Raw genomic sequence first — 19014 nt, 5'->3', positions numbered from 1 at the left:
GAAGGAAACGAGGCCAGAGTGTCTTTCATGATAGACCTTGCTTACAAATTAAACTGCACAGCTCATCTCTTAAAGTCAAGGTAATGCAAAAAAAGAGTGTGTTTACCTGAAAGTGTTTGTGTATTTTATTGGAAAGATTGTATTTTAAGGGAAAAAAAAAAAAAAGAGGTATAGGAGACCAGTGATTTCACATGAAGTTCCAGAGTGAAAGTAAGAGCATTAGGTAGAAGGGAAAAACATGGATTGGTATTGTTGTGGTGGGGAAAGGCAGAGGGTTCTGTGCTGCAGCTGAATCTCCACAGCTAAACTAACATGTCCAAGTTTTAAATACCCACGGTGAGTTATCTTTAAGTCTTTGTAGAGAGTGTCAGAAACAGTATCAGTATTTGATGGGCCAGTGACAGAGTTCATTCTAATGTAGACTCATAGCTGGTAATATTGCTGTAGGGAGGTAGAGAGCATGACATTTTAACTGGGCTTTATTTTACAAAGACTGTGAGGAGGCTTGAGATTTAGTTTATTTTCAATCTTTTTCCCTGTTTCTGGGAAATAGGGAGTGGAAAGAAAAGAGGAGGGGTTTTCCTCCTTAGGTATCTTAGTGTGGACAGCGCTGGCTAAAGCAGCATTGTAATGCTAGAACAGAGTCTCTTTCTGCTTATAAAATCTGCTTGCATGGCTGAATATTGGAGAATGGTTTTGTAAAGAGGCAGCTAAATAGCAATTGTCTCCAAGTGCATTTACAGGGGCTGCCAATTCCTTCCTTGTCAGCTTTACCAGTTCTTGCTATTTCTTTAACTTGAAGAACAAGTAAGTATTAGCAAAAGCCCCATGTTCCCTGGAGATATTAAAATCTCTGTGGTTCAAATTCCAAGCAAAGTGACATTTCAAGGATGATCCTAATTTTTTACTTTTTCTGTTTTTCCTTTATGAGTTGCAAAATGTTTTAAAAATGTCTTTAATGGAAGTGACTAGCAACTATACACATGCTTTATTCCCTTGGTTGTGCCTGTGAAGTTGTAGCACTGGAGTCCCCTACTCTGAGGTTGTTGTGCAGCAGTTATTGGAGGTCTTTGTGTAACCTGGTTGGAGGATAACTCTCAGTAGAGCCTTGGTGCAGTTCTCCCAAAGTCTGCTCCTCACAGCACATTCTGTAAGGCCACTGGACCCACCAGAGCTGTATCTGCTTTTGTGATATCCACAGAATCACAGGAAGGGTGAGGTTGGTAGGGACCACAGCAGTTCATCTGGGGTCACCTTGGAGCACATGGCACAGGATTGTGCCCAGATGGGTCTGGAATATGTCCAGTGTCTCTGGGCAATCCATTCCTGTCCTTGGTCACCCACCAGCAAAGTTCTTAATGTCCAGCTGGGACTTCACGTGCATCAGTTTCTGCCTGTTCCCTCGTGTCTCAGTGGTTGGCACCACTAAGCAGAGTCTCTTCCCTCTTCCTGGCATCTTCCCCTTAGGTATTTCCACACATGAATGAGAAGCGCTTTTCCGTCTCTTCTCGAGGCCGAACAGGCCCAACGCCTCAGCCTTTCTCCTTGCCAGATGCTCTCCCCGGTCGCCCTCGCGAACTCCACCCCAATCCGTGCTCGTTACACGCAGCCCTCAGAGCACCGAGCCGAGAGTCCCGTGGTGCGGCGGGCGGGGCGCTCGGTGCCGCGCGGTCCGGTCCGATCCGCTCCGCTCCGGGCGCGCCCTTTCCCCGCGGCGGCCCCGCCCCCGGCCCCACGTGGCCGCGCGTCACGGCGGGCGGGCCAATGGCGGCGCGGGGCGGCGCGGGGCCCTGCGCGCGGCTCCCGCCGGGGCGGTCAGGCGGCGGCGGCGGCGGGAGCGCAGCGCAGGTGGAGCCGCTCCCGGCAGCGCCGGCTCCGCTCCGCGGCGGCATGGAGCGCGGCGCGGCGGCGCTGATCCGCGAGGGCTGGTTCCGCGAGACGTGCCGCCTGTGGCCCGGCCAGGCCATGTCGCTGCAGGTGGAGGAGCTCCTGCACCACCAGCGCTCCCGCTACCAGGAGATCCTCGTCTTCCGCAGGTGCGGGAGGGCGGCCCGGGGCGGTGGGTGGATGGCGGGCCCGCTCAGCGCCATGCGCTGGGGCCTGGCGGCGCGGAGAGGGGGCGGGGGAGCGCGGCCCCGGGCCGGCTCCAACCCCGCTTCCCCGCTCTGCCCAGCACCACGTACGGCAACGTCCTGGTCCTGGACGGGGTGATCCAGTGCACGGAGCGCGACGAGTTCTCCTACCAGGAAATGATCGCCAACCTGCCGCTCTGCAGCCACCCCGACCCCCGCAAGGTGAGTCGTGCCCGGGCCGCAGCCCGGGCTCCGCGCAGCCGGGGTGGCAGAGCCGGCCGGGCCCTGCCGGGCTGAGCGGGGCCGGCAGCTCGGGGGCCGCGGCTCCGCTCCGCGCCCGGGCAGTGCGGGCCCGCTGCGCTTTGGCTCCGCGCTCCTCTGGCTCACAGCTCAGCTGCCCGAGCCGGCCCCGCTGACAGCCCGTGTTCTGTCTGCCCTCCTCTCCGCCAGGTGCTGATCATCGGCGGCGGCGATGGGGGAGTGCTGCGGGAGGTGGTCAAACACCCGACCGTGGAGTCCGTGGTGCAGTGCGAGATCGACGAGGTGCGTTGGGCTCCGGCCTGCGAGCAGGAGCCGCGGGCCGGGCTGGGCTGGGCTGGGCTGGGCTGCCCGGCAAAACCAGCCCGACCTCTCAGCATCCCCGGGAGCTGCGCTTTCACCTGCTGGCTCTCGTCAGCACCGGGCGCGTTTGCTGCTGGTTCTGCTGGCGTGACAATGACAGCGCCACCTCTTTGCCTTACAAGTCATCTACGTGGCAGCTGGCTGCCTCTTCCATGTGATTTCTTTCACACACATACGACTGAGGCCCTTGCAGGCAGACGTGAGCCAAGCACGGGATCTGGAGGAGTGCCCTGGCTTTGTGGAGGTGCTGCTTTTCCGTCTCTCGCTGCCGACCAGAGTACTCCTGGCTCCTGGCCGAGGACGATGGTTGCTTTGTTGAGCAGTCTCTTGCAACCAAAATCAGGAAATAAGCAGCAGAGATTTGCTTCTGTGGTAGACGGGCCAGTTGCTTTAGAAATGGTCATAATTTTTGTCTAGTACAACAACTTTGGAGAGAAGAAGTCACTACCAGTTTCCAGAGCATGTTGAGGCTTTGGCTTACTGATGCTGACTGTTACAGAGTGGGCACCTGCTAAGAATCAGCCTGGGACTGGTAATCTGCTCACACAGGCCTCCAGGTGAGGGTCAGTGCTAGGATGTGGGCTGGTAACTCTGCCAGACCACTGAAGTTTACTCTTTTCCCAGTCCTTCTCTCAGCCAGTTTTATTTTACTTTACTCAGCCTGATACTTTACTTTCTCAGAAAGTTTTGCTCAGGAAATTCTGCTATATGAGATTGTGTGCTCTGTCTGCCAGCTAAGTAGGCAAACGTCCCTGGTTTTAACAAGCACTGCCTGACACCAGCATATTTTTTTGTTTTTGCCAGCTGTGAGAAGCTGGTAGTGTTCAGTACAATTGCTGGGCCCAGGGCAGTGGCTGTCTAATGATTTTAGAGAGAATATCTTATAGGGGGGTTGATGTAATGGCTATAATGCAGACAGGGGGGGTATTTCTCATCTTGCATTCAGAAACCTGCTGGCATGGTTTTACTTAGGAAGCAAAATAAATTGATTTAGCTGAGATCACCTATACAAGTGATCTTCTGTAGGGAGAAGAAGCACAGAGCAGTCTGACCTGTAATCATATTTGTTCAGTTCCTCAAGGAGCTTTTGAAGCTCCAGGTTTTTTTGGAGTTTGGCATAGACAGACCAACAGTGTCACTGAGCCCTGAGGCTGTAGGAAAAGGCTGAGAGGAGCTTGCTGGCTGGAGATGCTGGCAGCTCTTGTGGATTTCACTGGCAAGTCAGACTTGAGCTGAAGGTATGGAAGGAAATGACTCATTGTGCTGTTCTAGTCACATCTGCACAGTGGGCTGAGCAGCAGCTTCTTCACTGATCCATGTGTGCTCTGTGTGTTGCAGGATGTGATCCAGGTATCTAAAAAATACCTCCCAGGGATGGCAGTGGGCTATTCCAGTGCTAAGCTGACCTTGCATGTGGGAGATGGTTTTGAGTTCATGAAACAAAATCAAGAAGCCTTTGATGTGATTATCACGGACTCGTCTGACCCCATGGGTAAGAACTCTAGCCATAAAAGGGCACTGCTTTCCAAATACCTCCTTCATTTGCTTTCTTCTACCTAGCTCTTGGAAGTTATGCCAGCCTGCTCAGGATCCTTTCAAGTGAAAAAAAAACTGTTGCCAACTTGGTTCTTTTAGTAGGGAAAGGGAAGGATGGAAACCATAAAATTGTATTAGCAGGCCTTCAAGCCAGCTGTTACATTTGTCTCCTCAAAATTCAACTCCAACAACTATTTCTTATGGCAGAGTTGTTCCCTGAGTCCAGCAATCCCTGGGGGATACAGCACCATGACTCACACACTGTTGGTGCAGCCCCTACCCTGAGGAGAGCTGTGGTGAGGCTGCTGTTTTCCTGAAGGGGGAAACTGAGGTAGAGATGGACCAAATGTAGATAAGGCATTTCATTTTATGAACCCATCAACGAGTCTGACTCACCTTCAGTCTTGCTGTAGTCAGCACAGAGAGAGGCATCTCTAAAATTAGTTTGGAGCAGGAGTTCTGCTTAAAAAATGCTTTATGAAGTAAAAGGCAGCTGCTAAGATTTTGTTTAATGGAGAACCTGGGGTTGCTATTTAGCAAAGCTAAAATCCTGACTGTTTTGCCCTGCTAGGTGCAGGCTGGGGGTTCACCTAGGCTCAAAACTTTTCTTTATTCACCTTTCTGCCAGGTCCTGCAGAAAGCTTGTTCAAAGAGTCTTATTACCAGCTGATGAAGACAGCCCTGCGAGAGGATGGGATTCTCTGCTGCCAAGGTGAGGATGCTGTCCCTGGGCAGAGGCTGATGCCAGACCTTTACAAACCAAGTGTGAGGCACAGAGGGGACTCTTCTTGGGGAGATGTGATGCAGGGAATGAAACATGTGATCTCCCAGGTAAAGCAGTGGTTTTGATCTGTCAGCTCATTATTATTGGACTGGGCTTAGCAAAACTGGGTTTTGTCTTTGAAACTACGTGAGCTGTGCAGGTTGAGACTTGGAAGCACAGTTAACCTGGCACAGCTCTGTGCAGAGAAGAGGGGCAGCTCTCACCTTGCCTCTTGCCTTCCTTTCTCCCTGCAGGTGAGTGCCAGTGGCTGCACCTGGATCTCATTAAGGAGATGCGTCAGTTCTGCAAGTCTCTGTTCCCGGTGGTGGAATACGCCTATTGCACCATCCCCACGTACCCCAGCGGGCAGATTGGCTTCATGCTCTGCAGCAAGAACCCCGTGAGTTCCAGGCACCTCAAGTGCCCTTTCCATTCCCTAGAAGCTGCCTGAGGCTGCCCATGGCAGATCTTGAGCTATGGCACTGAACTCTCCCAGCTGTGGGGCCTCAGGATTCTTGATGGGGCCTGGCTCTGCCAGCCCAGAGCTGCAGTGCAGCCTGCTCAGTGCTGAATGAAGTGCAGAATTGATCAGCTGCTTTAGAAATGGTCATAATTTCTGTCTAGTACAACAAACTTGGGAGGGAAGAAGTCACTACCAATTTCTAGAGCATGTTGAGGCTTTGGCTTATTGATGCTGACTGTTACAGAGTGGGCACCTACTAAGAATCAGCCTGTGACTGGTAATCTGCTCACAGAGGCCTCCAAGTGAGGGTCAGTGCTAGGCTGTGGGCTGGTAACTCTGCCAGACCACTGAAGTTTACTCTTTTCCCAGTCTGCTTCAATGTGACTGTCAGATGGGTGTGGGGTGCCAGCATTGCTGCTGCTGTACATGATTAATTTGGGATGCTGGCAGCAGGCAGGGTGCCAAACTTAACACAAAGGTGGATTCTCCTTTGAAGAGCAAAGCCTTGCTTCTTGGATGCTTGAGCACTCTCCCAGCTTCATCTGGCACATGACCTCATATAGTGACATCTGTGCATAAGTGCTGGTCACAGAGTCAGAGCATCAACCCCAGCCCTTGGTGCTGGGGCTGCACAGAACCTTTGACCTCATACTAGAACAAAAAGTTATTTGTTTTCTGTGAGTCATCTCAGCTCTCTGCCGTGCATCAGGGTGCCCATCACACAGCCTTTGGCTCCTTCCCCAAGTGGTCAGAGCTCCCTGACTTTGTTTTGCAGAACACAAATTTCCGGGAGCCCGTGCAGCAGCTGTCGCAGCAGCAGGTGGAGGAGAGGAGTCTGAAGTACTACAACTCTGATATTCACAGGGCAGCTTTCATTCTGCCAGAGTTTGCACGGAAGGTAAGCCAGGCTCTGCACCCTCAAGGATGAGCTGGGAGTGGGAGAAGACAGGACTGAGGATTTCTTGCAGTCCCAAAGACTTCTGTGGGCAAGTCAGAGCAGGACAGTGTTTTGTATGACAGAGCAGAGTATGAGTCAGTCAGGGAAGACTAGAATTTATTTAGGAGCTGTTCTATGGGCTGATGTCCCATGCCTTGATGACAGATTACTCCTACTTCACCTACCAAAGCCAGGTCCCAGAGCCTGCAGAACTGTTGGTTCCCACTGGGAAGCTCCAAGAGTCCTAGATAAAATGTGCTTGTGATTTCTAGTGCAAACCAGAGGGTAAGGAAGGGATGCTCCAGCATAGTTCAGTCTTGCTTCTTGAAGGATAGTCTATATTTCCACATTATTCCATCATCTCACCACTGGGCTGCAGCTACAGGTTCAAGGAAAAAACTCCTTAGAGTGTTGTAGGGATGAAGGAAAATCCCATAACTGTGTTGCAGAGGTGGTGATTCATATTTCTGCTGTGGCAGCTCCATCCTGACAGTTTGTCTTCGGCTCTCTGCAGGCCCTGAGCGATGTGTGAGACCCAGATGCTGCTTCCTTCCTTCAAGCTGGACTCTGAGATCATCAGTGATGTGGCTGGGATCTTCTCAGCAGACTGCAGATTTGCTCTCCACTGTGTGGGATTGTTTAACCCTTGGCCAGCCAACATTCCCTCTGATGTGTTAAAGATGATGGGGCATTAAGCCAGATAAGACTATTGAAAAGGTCCAGTGACTTATTGTGTGAGGTCAAAACTGTTCTTTCCAGTACTGGAAATGTAAGATGTCTTTTTCCTTTCTCTTCCCTGCACCTGTTCTAAATTCTCCCATCCCAACCACACCCCCCACCCTCCAGCTGACTGATGTATTTATAACTGACACATATTTCTGTCTGGGAAGAGTCCTAAGGGTCCCTGACTCAGCCTTAAGCACAGAGAGAGAGGGAGAGCTTTGTGCACAGTTAGCTCACTCTCTCCTCACGGGATCTCCCTGCTGCTGACACATTTTGACTGGTGACAGGTCTGAGCCTTTGTGTCCCACTGCCCTCTGTGACTCCTGCACTGCCCTGCAGCACAGCTGGAGAAGTCACAGTGCAAACTGTTGCCATTCACAACAGGTCTCCCTCCAACCCTGATGGAGTTAGCAGTATTAAACACCAGCCAGGCAGGCTGGCAGCAGTCTTTTTTGGTTGTTCATTTTTTTAATTGGTTAGAAACTGAGGTGCCAAGAGGCTGACTCCTGTTCTTACCTCTGCCCTCAGAGAGGCTCCAAAGAATGTTTATCAATATGGTGATAGGTGCTTTAGACATATATATGTGTATATATATATGTGTGTGTGTATATATATATATATATAAAGCAAACCATAGCTCCATTGCCTGATGTTCAGCACTGATGCTGGGGTTGTGCTGACAAATCTCATCTCAGTCATGCTGAGATGTCTCAGGCCTGGGTATTTGCAAGGAGGCATCATTATTTCCAATGCTGCCCCCAGATGCATAAGTGGTTTTTCATTGTACTCTGTAAGATGGGTCTGCCTTCACTTCTTTGCTTCTGTTCTGAAGATTCCACAGCCCTGCACCGTGGGAATCACCCTCCCAGCACAACCACAGTGTCACTGTCACTCCCTTGCACTCCATTAAACACTCAGCTCTGGTTAAGGTGACATCAGTGTGGGTCAGTGCTCTCTGGGGAGAGGTTGCCATTGAAAACTGAGATCCTGAAGGTTTGCTGTGCTTCCAGGTGCACCTCTGGTTGGTCTGACTTCCTCTCTCACTCATCTTTAGGGATTACAAGTTATCATCAAAATTAAGCACTGAAGAGTGATCCCATTGCACGTTTTGTGTTGTGTAGCTGCCCAATAGCTCCTCCAGTTTCTGTCATCCTGTGCTGCAGACTCAGTACCTGCTACCCAAGCTGTTCTGCAGTCCAAATGCTGCCTCTGTTACAGTTTTCCAGGTGGTTTTCCAGCTGTCCATCTCCCTGCTGCTATCAGGTAGCTCCTGTCAGTCCTGGTCCCACTGAGCTGCCCCTCTTTTCCTCTGCAGAAATGGTGGCTCAGGCAGGGTCTCTGAGGCTGAACCACTGAGCTCCAGCTGAGAGGCTGGGAAAAGGCATCAGGAAATGACAAAAATGCTCCTTCTGAGAGGCTTTTTGGCTTGGTAAGAGAGAACTAGAAGAAGCAGACTTTAGCAAGGGCTGGGCTTGAGCTTTGCCATAATAGTGACCCTACAAACTGTGGGTGGTCCAGCCACTCTGTGCCCACAGCAAAGGATTTGTGTGGTCAGTACTGTCCTGCTTTCTCCTGTTTCTGATAAGACAGCACTTCTTTCCCATTGTTTCCTTCTACCACCAGTAGTGGTACAGTTTTTTGTGGTTGCAAGGGTTTGCAAAGCATTGCTGAGCTGCAGAGCTGAGTCAAGATCTCTGTATTCTTGTGTTGAGAAGATGACACCTATTTTTCTTTTAATTGTCTAGGTAACTGTCTTCTTTCTCACACAATTAGTTTGGGTTAATGAGGCATTTTCATTGCTCAACTCTTGTATTTTTATAAGGAGCAGGGCAGTAATGGAGGCTGGTTCTTGCTCCTCCTGTTTAAATTCCTGTGGGATCTGAACCTCACTCAGCCCTTCATCCTTGACAGAAAATTAGCTCTGGCACTTTCCCCTGGGATGGGAATCAAGAGTAGGACTATAGTCCAGGAAGGCCTTAGAGCAGCAGCCAACTAGTAACAAGTTCAAGCCTTTCACCCATTCTTGGTGAGTACAACAATGCCCAGGAGGGAAAGAGCTTCCTCAAACCTGCTGTTGGCCTCCACACAGCTAATTATCCCTTCTGGTTCTTTGAGCTCTCTCCAAATATGTGAGTTCAGCAAGTGGCCAGTGAGGAGAGCAGAAGAAAGACTGTTTCCCATCCAGGTCACACATACTCTGTCCACAAGCCCTATATATAGTTTATATATGGTTTATATATAGTTTCTGAGTGATTCCAAGTCACTGTTCCCCACAGACAGTTCCAAACACTTCAATGTGAGGAGAGGTCAGTGCTTGAATCAAGCACTCATTAAATGAATGCAGCAAGAGAGGGAGCAGGAGCTGATTCCACCTGAGCAGTTCTGAGCTTCAGGACTTAAAAATCACCCATGTGCTGAGCCCTACCACAGGTGTGTGTGCCCTGTGAGCTGCTGGGATGGTGTTTGGCACCTGCAAGGCAGTTGTGTCTGCAGATCCATCATCCCTTCCACACATTTGTGTCTGAGCTGTTATGCTGCAGGATGTGGTGGCCAAGGGATGCTGGGGGTTAAAGAGACACTGGAAATTTGGGTAATTCTTAACAAGAGGAAACTGGGATTTCCAGTAGAACTGAGCACTGACTGCTTTTGCAGTGTCTCTAGGGGGGCAAGTAAAATACTAATCTTTTTCCGAGTTTTAGCTGCCTTTTGCCTAAGGCTAGTTAAGCAAGACTGTTAATAAGCAAAGAGTCACAAAGGTGATGTTTGTCTAGACATGCTGCAGTCATGTTCCAGCATCTCTAAGCCAGGAGCATATGCACAGGGATAGATTTGTCCCAGGTAATGTGAAATGTAATGTCAGTCAGAGCAGGTGGAGACAAGCAAGGAATGGAGCACATCCATTGCTGAAGTCACTTGGCACCTTTTGAACTGTGTCAAACTGCTCTGAGCTTTACTCATCAAACTAAATTTTTAGAAGTTCAGAAAAGACTTTCAAAAAATAGAGAGAAACCTCTTGCCTGTATGTCTAGAGCCCTTTCATTCAGTTAATTGGCATGAGTGTCATATTCACCCAGAGCTAATGTTATTGAGGCCTGGCTGAATTATTGATGGAGCTTGGCTGGAGCAAGAGGCTCCTGAAGAATGACATGAATCAGAGCAGCAATCTCAGCAAGCAAGCAGTTAAAAAAGTACAAAAAGTGCCACAGGTTCAGGTAGAGGAAAGTTCCCTTGTTAAAATGATGGGGGAAGAAGGGAAAGTGTGGGCAACACAAAATGACACCTCGGGTCTAGCAGAAGAGCCAGACAAAATAGTGTTACAAAATAAGGTAAGAAATGTAACCAAGGTAAATCCTGAGAAGTCTCTTGGGGAATGCTCTTTCCTGGTCATGTGTTAGATGGAGTTTATTGCTTTTAAAATAGGCAGAAGATGGAGACAGGGAATTGCAGTTATAGCCCAGTGATGTGTAAAGCAGATACAGATGGGGGTGTTTTTACAAATGTTGGGGATCTCAGGGCAGGCCTTTCAAGGACAAGGGCTGGTGGGGCTGGAAGTGCCAAAGGCTGCTGGAGCAGGGACTCCTCAGAGACCATGCAGGAGGCCCCTCCTTGGTACAGCCAGGCATCTCCAGCAAGGAATTTACCAAACAAAGCTAATTCTGTGTTAAGAACAAGATGATTTATATGATGCCCTGCACGTGTTTTGCCTCCTTAAGCTATAGGAGAGGAGTAACCAGAACCCCACAGGATGTGCAGTTGCTGATGGAGGCTCTCCCAGCCAAGCAGTGCCTTCTCTAGTGCTCACAGCCCCACAGCCCATGTGTTAACACCCCTGGGGAGGTCTTGGAATTCCCACCAGGTGTAGTGCATTTCCTCAGGTAATCCAAATGGTAAAGGAATGTTTCTGTCCAGCTCTTGTCCAGCTCTTATCCAGCCAATCTTGCCACCAATGGGACAAGTCTGGTGTAACAGAGTGCATGACAGTAGGGAATAACCCCAGACTGCACAGCCTGAAATGCCTCCTGCTTGGAGCCAGGCAAAGTTTAAGTGCAAAACACATATTTTTATACAGAAGTGTTTCATAGTGAGCAGTTATTTTTGAGGAATAATTGAAATGTTTAACTGTGCACTCAAATAACAGAAGGCTTTGAGCACAGAAGTGAAGCTCTTTGCTTGCCCTGCCCTCATCCTGCTGCAGAACCTTTGGGGTTGGCATACAGAGGAGGTAGCACAACTCCCCTGACCCAGAGAACTGTGATAGGCTTGTGCATGCTGTGAGAGAAACATCCCCATGGTCCTTCCTCATCTCCTCAAGACATCCTCCTCCTCCTCCTTGCACCTGCTGTGAGCAGGGATGAGGCTCCTGCCATCTCTTCCCTGGGTTTGTTAGATTAGTGCCAGTGAAAAGCTCAAACAGCCATCTGCATACTCCTCAGGGCCCTGGGGAGAGCAGTGCCAGGCAAAACTGCAAACCTGGCCTGTTTAATGAGCTGTGATTCCAAGCCTGTGAATGAATTGGTTTCCCCTTCTGGGCAGGCTCACAACTGTCAGCTACTATTGCTTTATTTATTGCATTGGCCTTTGTAACCTGAGGGCAGAGAGCAAGGGTTCCAATGACAGGAAGGAATTTTAGCTCCTCCTGCTGCAGTTGAGTGCCTTACCTTTGGGAACCAGAAACTTCTGGAGGCCTGGTGTGATTCTGCTATGTGCTTCAAAACGTGGTGACCTGAACCCAGACCAGGTAAAAGACAGCAAATATCCAGGCCAGAGAGGAGAGCAATTGAGAAATTCTCTCATTCCTTAATGTGGCATTAGGTGCCAGACACAGACAGCTCCTGTGTTCCTGCAATGCCCAGCCCTTGCTGCTGCACACACACACTCAGGAGAGGTCAGAGGCCTCTTTCTTGAGTGACAAAACCTCTCCCACTGCGTGTTGCATGTGCAGCCTCCATCACAAAAAGATCTCAGCTCAGCCTCTGCATCTCACAGGCAGCTGACAGTGGATGCCATCCCAGCATCCCAAATTTTGGCTCTGGATACCTGGACAAGAAGAATAGCTCTTTTCCACAGGAAATTATTCCTGGCACGACAGTGTCATGGAGGCAGCTAAGAGCCATCCTCCTGGGAGGCCAAGGCCAGCCAGACCTTTGGTTCTGTCACCGTTCATCAATCCTCAGACCATCACAGCTTTAGGATGAGGAATCCAAAGTCCAACCATGGGCACCTGGCTGCAAAATACATCACTTTTCCACAGGAAGGGAAGCCTGGCATCCTGCTGCCCCAGGAAAACCAGGAAACCAAGGCCAGCCAGACCCATTGGTCCTGGCAGCTTTCTTCTGGGAACAATCCTAGGATGTACCAAAATTTGGAAGCAGATCCCACTTTAGTTTTGTACTTTGAAAACAAGATAACAGAGACTGAGCATGCACCAATTCAGAATTCAATTCAAGAACAAATCACCACAGACCACAAGAGGGACTCTGTTCTCATGAAAGGGCAGTAGATGGCAGCAAAGACTGAGAAATTCTTAACTCATAATCATTTTTTTAAATAGGCTTGTTTTATGTTGTTGATTTCTTTCTCTGTGTAATGAATATGTAACAGCCTTATAAATATAAACTGCATTAGTTCATCCAGTGGCTGGGAGCACTCATGGTGTGGCCCCAGCCCTGTAAATAAAGAATGTCTGCTTAACAGTGCTACTCATTGCTGTTGAGAGAATTTCTTTGTTTCAAGAGCAACTGCTCTGTACATTCATATACCATCAACGTGGCTGAGGTGGAAGCAAATTAGACATCTTTAGCTGCAGAACCTCAAGTGAATGCAGCAATACTTAAGTTTAAGCATTAAACTTAAATTAAATTAATTAAACTTTAATTATTTAATTATTAAAGAGTAATACTTTTCTATTAATTAAATATTTTTTTAATTTTTTTGCTTCTTTACAGGTAATCAAATTGATTTTGAGCTCTAGTATCAATTAAGAATGTTAAAGGTTGTCTCTTTACTCCTACAGCAAATAAACATAGGGGCCATCCTTATCAGAAAATCATTGATGTGCAATACTGGTGATATGCAGGATTGATATGCAGGAATATACCAGGTGAGGCCCAAAGTTCATCCAGCACTTAAGTTTTGGGGTTTTTTCCTTTGTAAAGGGTTTGGGTTTGAATCTGCCATTTTCCCCCACACCCACTTTGCATGGTCAGGATTAATTCTGCTATTACACTCATTGCTTCCTGAAAGCACTTTTGGGCATTCCTAAAGCCAAAACAGTTCTCCATAGTTAATTTCTCTCAGGTCTGTTATGTTTAACAGTTCTCACCTGGTTTTTAGGGGGTTTCTGCATTTCCTTACCTGGGCTTCCTTTGTGATGTTTCCAGCCCATCTCTCTCACATGGTTTATAATATCATGCAGGAGTTCTACCCATGTAGGAATAGGTCTCCTTGGGGCTTGTGGATCTTGTAAAGCTTCATTATAAATTACATCTCTTTTGATTTTGTCTCCCCACCATATGATTTTTTAGCATAGCTGGAGCTCCTCTCAATAGAGGTCTTAACATATTAAAATCTACCACTGCAGAGATTGGAATATGTCCATTTGCACTCTCCATTGCCTGCAAACAGGTCTCCCCGCTCCATTTTGGGGGGACCAGGATTGTATTCTTGGGTTTGTGGATGGGTTTGGGGAGAGCAGGGCTGGATTCAGGGGGGCCATTGTTGCATTTCAGGGGGTTCCTCCACCCAGGCTGCTTGTGTTGTGACATCATGTGCTGTCATGGTAATGTTGGAACCCACAGTGTTGTGAGGCTGGCTTGGGACAGCTAGGTGTCTCCAGTCCCCAGTCCCCAGTGGGTGCTGAACTGGAGGATCCTGAGTCCCTGGTGAGGAGCCCTGGTGAGCACCCACCATGGTGACACTAGTGGTAGGTGCCGAGTGCTATGACATAATGGCCATGGTGGGGAAGGGGACCTTTGGACAGGTGATGCAGGGGCAGTGCAGGAGCACTGGGGAGATGGTGGCCATCAAGATCCTGAAGAACTGTGATCACGATGGCCAAATAGTGAAGAATGAACTGAGGCTGCTGCAGGCCTTGAGGGAGGGGGACACAAAGGACTCTCACATCATCCATTTCCTCGAGTCCTTCAGTGACACGGTCTGGACCTACCTGGTCTTCGAGCTGCTGCAGCAAAACCTCTTTGACTTCCAAAAGCAGAACAACTTCTCACCGCTGCCGGTGCGGCACATCCGCACCATCGCAGCGCAGGTGCTGCTGGCCCTGCTGAAGCTCAAGGAGCTCTCCATCATCCACGCTGACCTTAAACCTGAGAACATCATGCTGGTGGACCACGCCCGCTATCCGTTCCGCATCAAGCTGGTTGACTTTGGCTCGGCCATCCTCCTCCCCGAGGTGTGCCATGTGCAGGAGCCCTACATCCAAACCCGCTTCTACCGGGCACCCGAGATCTTGCTGGGGCTGCCCTTCTGTGAGAAGGTGGACATCTGGTCCTTGGGATGTGTGATGGCTGAGCTTCACTTGGGTTGGCCCCTCTACCCTGGCAATGATGAGTATGACCAGATATGCTACATCTGCTCCACCCTGGGGCTACCCCGGGCTGAGCTGCTCTACGCTGCTCAGAAGACACGGTCCTTCTTCCAACGTGTGCCCTGTTCCAGTGGTACCTGGCAGCTCAAACCACCCAGGAGGGTGATGGCAAAGCCCATGGAGAGGAGGGAGCATATCTTTTCCTCACTGGATCAGCTGGCGCTGGTGAATGTCTGCCCGATGCCTGATCCTGACCAGGAGGAGCTGGCCAAGCGCTGTGATCTGTACAGGATGGTGGAGCTGCTCAAGAGGATGCTCACTTGGGACTCTCATGAGCGAATCACACCCAGTGCTGCCCTTCACCACCCCTTCATCTCCATGCAGGAGGTGAAGGCCAGCTTCGAGGCCACCCGCTACTACCAGCTCAGTCAGGAAGACCTGAGGGCATCCTGTAAGGATTCCAGCATAGCCAAGATCTTCCCCAGCATAGAAAAAGGTGCCTTCATCCCTGCCAGCCAGGGGGGCATCCAGAAGGCCACTGCCCAGATGGATGGGCTCAGCCTGGCTGAGCCAGTTGGGGACATTAGTGACAAGTGTCAGCAGGACCTCTGCCAAGCCCCCAGCCCCACCCACTGTGGAAGCCAGTACTGTCAGCATCACTGGTGTCCCCAGATAGAGCCCACCAAGGGTCACTTGACCTTGCTGGGGTCTCCCAGCAGAATGAAACAGTACAGCCACTGGTATGGCAGCCCAGTCCTTGGTGACATCATGGAACAGAACCTGCCTGGACGATGCTACAGCTCATCCTGTGCCAAGGTACAGGGAGGGGGCTCCTGGGCACGGGCACTCTGGGACAAAGGCTGCTTGGGGTCCCTTACATACTTGGGTTTCCTGGTGCCACATGTCCCTGGGTGCCCGAGGTCCTCACAGAAAAGAAGGCAACACTCACCCCCTCCCCATGCTTTCCCCTGTTCCCCACCACAGACAGCTCTGGTGACGTGGCGCAACCCCAAGCCTCCAGGGATTTGGAGAATGGGCTTCAGAGGCTGGGCTGGGACCCCCCTGCAGTGCTCAGAACGCTTCTACCACAGAGCCAGTGGCACTCCCAGCACCACTGAGACCCCACAGCAACCCTTGCATTCGCTCCAGCAGCCCAGAGCTTGCAAGAGACCTTCTTCTTCCTCACCCTCAAGCACCCCAACAGCCAAAACCCAGCGCCTTGCTGGGGGAGACCACAGCCAGGGCTGCAACAGAACGTACTGTGCCAGGTGCTACCGGCTCTGTTTCTCACATTGATCCCCCAATAAATAGTTTTGCCAAAAACTGAGCAATTAAACTGATTATTTGCCAGGGGAGTTTGGTACTGCCAAGACTTGAGGAGTGTCTCAGCTTCTCACATGAGGCTGGCACAGCACTTGGCAAAGGCCTGGCACTTTCCACCATCACAGCATGGAGGACCCCACCCCCAGGCTCAATAACAACATAAACTCCAGAAAACTTGGGTTATCTCTTTTTTTCCCCTGTATCAGGGAATCTCACACCCCACAAAAGCTTATGTGTAACTTGTTAAGTGGTCAGATAACTCAAATAGGACAAGCTGTCTTGTATGAATTATTTTGGTGCCATGGGGGTTAACTTTAGTCTGGTATCTCCCAACTGCCAAAAAACACCTTACTGTTGAAGTGAAATTTGGCAAGATAAGCTGAATTCATGACTGACAAACACATCACTGGACAAACTATAAAAGCTACACCAAATTTTCACAAATCAAAAATCTTCTGCACATTTTTCTAGAAATGTGTGCAGTTTCTCCCCAGAACAGGGCTGTCTGCTTTCCAATTACTCCTCTGAAGGCTGAGTAAAAGAACTCTGTGTACATTATCATCATCTCAGTAGTAAGTTACATTTCACTCATAATTAGTACTACTTCTTTGCTACCTTTAATGTAGGTACCTTGATATCTTGCACTGTTCTATATAATCTACTAGTAGTTCCTTTAATTTTATACTGAATAGTAACTCTGATTAAAATCTTTCATGCTATCACCTGTCTAACAAATAACTCATTTTATAAATACACCTAATATGCTATCCTTAGAACTTGTGGGCCAGAAGAATTTATTAAATTTAAGCTGGCAGGGCTTGACTAAATCTTCTACTCACCCAGTGGTTCCTGAGTGGTCTGTTCCTCTGTTCCTTGGCCTTGAATGGAGCTGCAGAGGCTCTCCCAGCACTTGGCATTGCCTGCTCACAAACCACCTGTGGCTTCTCTTGGGTGGTGTTAGTGCCATGGTGTGGCACCCTCAGCTTCACCACCACCTGCACCAAGATTGCTGGCTGCATAAAGTAGTCCCCAAAGCAGTTGGATATCCCTGCAAGGAGATTTTTGGGGAAGGACAAAACAACCCAAGAACTGCCCCAAAGCCACTGTCAGCAGCAGCTGGTGGTGACTCACCCAGAAGAAATGACCCCAACCAAAATCCAGAGTGGAGGTGACACAGGCATTCAGGACACCCCCACCAATATCCCCACACAGCACCCTCCAATGTCCACTTGTGGGACCCCCAAAATGAGGGCAGGGAACCCTTTCACATCTGAGGCCCCCTAGAAGAGGCAAAGACCCCCAGAATCCCCCCAATAGGACAGAGACACCCCCCTCCCCAGCAGCCCTGGGATCTCCAAATGGAGTCTGCCAGGAAACCACTTTCTTTACCAAAAGGAGGAATAAAAGAGTGGAAACCTACCTGCTTCACCAAAGAGCTCTGTTGATGGGGACTGTCAGTGTCCATGTCTGCAGTCTCTTGGTTCCCCTGTCTCTCTTGCAGAGATATCTCTCCCTGCAAGTTGCTCTTGGGACATGAGCTACAAACAGGGGAGCTGAGCATCTGATCCAGCAGCCCTGGAGACATTTTTCCTGAGAATTTTTTCTCCCTGAGATCTCTGCATGCTCTTTCAATACAGGTTTACAAAGCTCCCACCTTTCTGCATCACAGGGGAGTGTTCATAAAGGAAGTCTTGAGTTAAACAAACCTCAAAAAGCCTGTCTGTTGTTCCTTGCATGGTCAAGCTCTCTATAGAATGATCAGAAGCACCACCTGGGACTGGGTTTGGTTTGATGGTTTTATTGTTTCAATCATAAATGTCAGGTTTAATGGTCAACAGCCTTCTGAGATGTCTGCAGCCTTTGATGGTCAGTGGTAGGTTATTTTGGGAAGCTTGGTGACAAGTACTGAACAGGTCCCTGCAGAAGCCATGCACTGAAATGGGTGGCAAAGAGTGAGGAAACTGTTGCAAATGTTGCTACTTTTTAATCCTCCTCTCTGGAGTTCCTTTTTTCATTTTTGCACCTTCCTCTCCTGAGCTTCAGTCACCAGCAGGCTCTTTCTCTGCTGTGGAAACAGCTGAGCAGGTTCCATGGCCATGTCCCATGGTGGTGAGGGTGCCCTGCATGTCCCAGGAGGTGGAATGTCTGGCTGGCTTTATTCAGCTTCTCCCCCTCCTCAGTGTGCTTGGGCTTTCTTCATCCCCTTGATTTCTTGCAGTCTCCTTGTGGCTTCAGGCCTGTCATTTTCTGGCCCACTTGACATGACATGCAGAAGACTGAAGCAGCACAAGGCTTTGGAAATTAGATCCCAGCCGTGTCTGTCCCTTTCAAGCAGTGACTTATCTTTATACTCTTTCAGATGTCCACTTTGCCCCTTTTCACAGCTCACCCTTCTCAGAGAGCTCACATCTGGCAATTTACACAAGCCCAGTTTAGTGCCAGACAGCGAGAGAGGAGAAAGGGCCTGTCAATCTGCAGGACAGACACACAAGCAAATATGTATTTTGGCAGAGAGAAGACTTGAGGCATCATTCATCTTGTACCACAGCCCATCCCTGGCCTGCAGAAGAAGGTATCTTGAGATGAACTGCAGGGTTTTTAAAGCAAAACCACAGCTGGGACACACTGAAGGACATAATTCACCAACACAAATCACTGAGTAGATTTTTACCTTCAGGAAGCAATAACAGACTCAACAATTATCTTTAGAGTCATTAGGAAATGCCCTGAGAAAACTGTGTCACCAATCATAGGCTGCAGGTGTAGAAGCAGATCACCCTTGTTCACCAAAAACAGGCATTGCCATTTTGGCCTTTCAGTGGCAGAAAATGTTCTGGGCCAGCCCAGTTCTGTATGAGCCAAGTCAGGGCTGATCTCCACACTGAAGCCTTCTGCTGCCACAAGGAAAGGGCAGGGCCCAGCTACAGCACTGACTGTGCTCAGACAGCTGAACTCAGCTATTGTGTGAAGACATAACAATTTCCAATCAGGATTCTTGTCCAGGAAAGGTTTCTTTCCAAGCAGGAAAGTTGC

The 19014-nt window shown here is 49.5% G+C and overlaps 2 protein-coding genes across 4 annotated transcripts; both read left to right on the top strand.

Annotated features, from left to right (window-relative positions):
* Positions 1-1749: 1749 nt before the first annotated feature.
* SRM (spermidine synthase) lies at positions 1750-7563 on the top strand. The gene is made up of 8 exons (XM_056508062.1): positions 1750-2036; positions 2174-2294; positions 2523-2615; positions 4032-4185; positions 4858-4941; positions 5247-5392; positions 6231-6353; positions 6907-7563. Exons 1-8 carry the CDS (start codon positions 1765-1767, stop codon positions 6922-6924), a joined length of 1011 nt encoding a protein of 336 aa, XP_056364037.1. The 5' UTR covers positions 1750-1764; the 3' UTR covers positions 6925-7563.
* A 5576-nt stretch (positions 7564-13139) lies between these two features.
* Positions 13140-16262, top strand: HIPK4 (homeodomain interacting protein kinase 4). Of its 3 annotated transcripts, none has more exons than XM_056508130.1 (3): positions 13140-13215; positions 14262-15474; positions 15643-16262. In XM_056508130.1, the coding sequence occupies exons 1-3, from the start codon at positions 13199-13201 to the stop codon at positions 15952-15954; spliced, it is 1542 nt and encodes a 513-aa protein (XP_056364105.1). In that variant the 5' UTR covers positions 13140-13198; the 3' UTR covers positions 15955-16262. The 3 variants fall into 3 exon arrangements, with proteins under 3 accessions (XP_056364105.1, XP_056364106.1, XP_056364104.1); XM_056508131.1 differs by having other exon boundaries at positions 13157-14037; positions 14326-15474; XM_056508129.1 differs by having other exon boundaries at positions 13157-15474.
* The last annotated feature ends 2752 nt before the right edge of the window (positions 16263-19014 follow it).

The sequence above is a fragment of the Oenanthe melanoleuca genome, chromosome 21 (genome assembly GCF_029582105.1).
Source record: "Oenanthe melanoleuca isolate GR-GAL-2019-014 chromosome 21, OMel1.0, whole genome shotgun sequence".
Taxonomy (NCBI): Eukaryota; Metazoa; Chordata; class Aves; order Passeriformes; family Muscicapidae; genus Oenanthe; species Oenanthe melanoleuca.
This window is presented reverse-complemented; position numbering and strand designations above follow the sequence as displayed.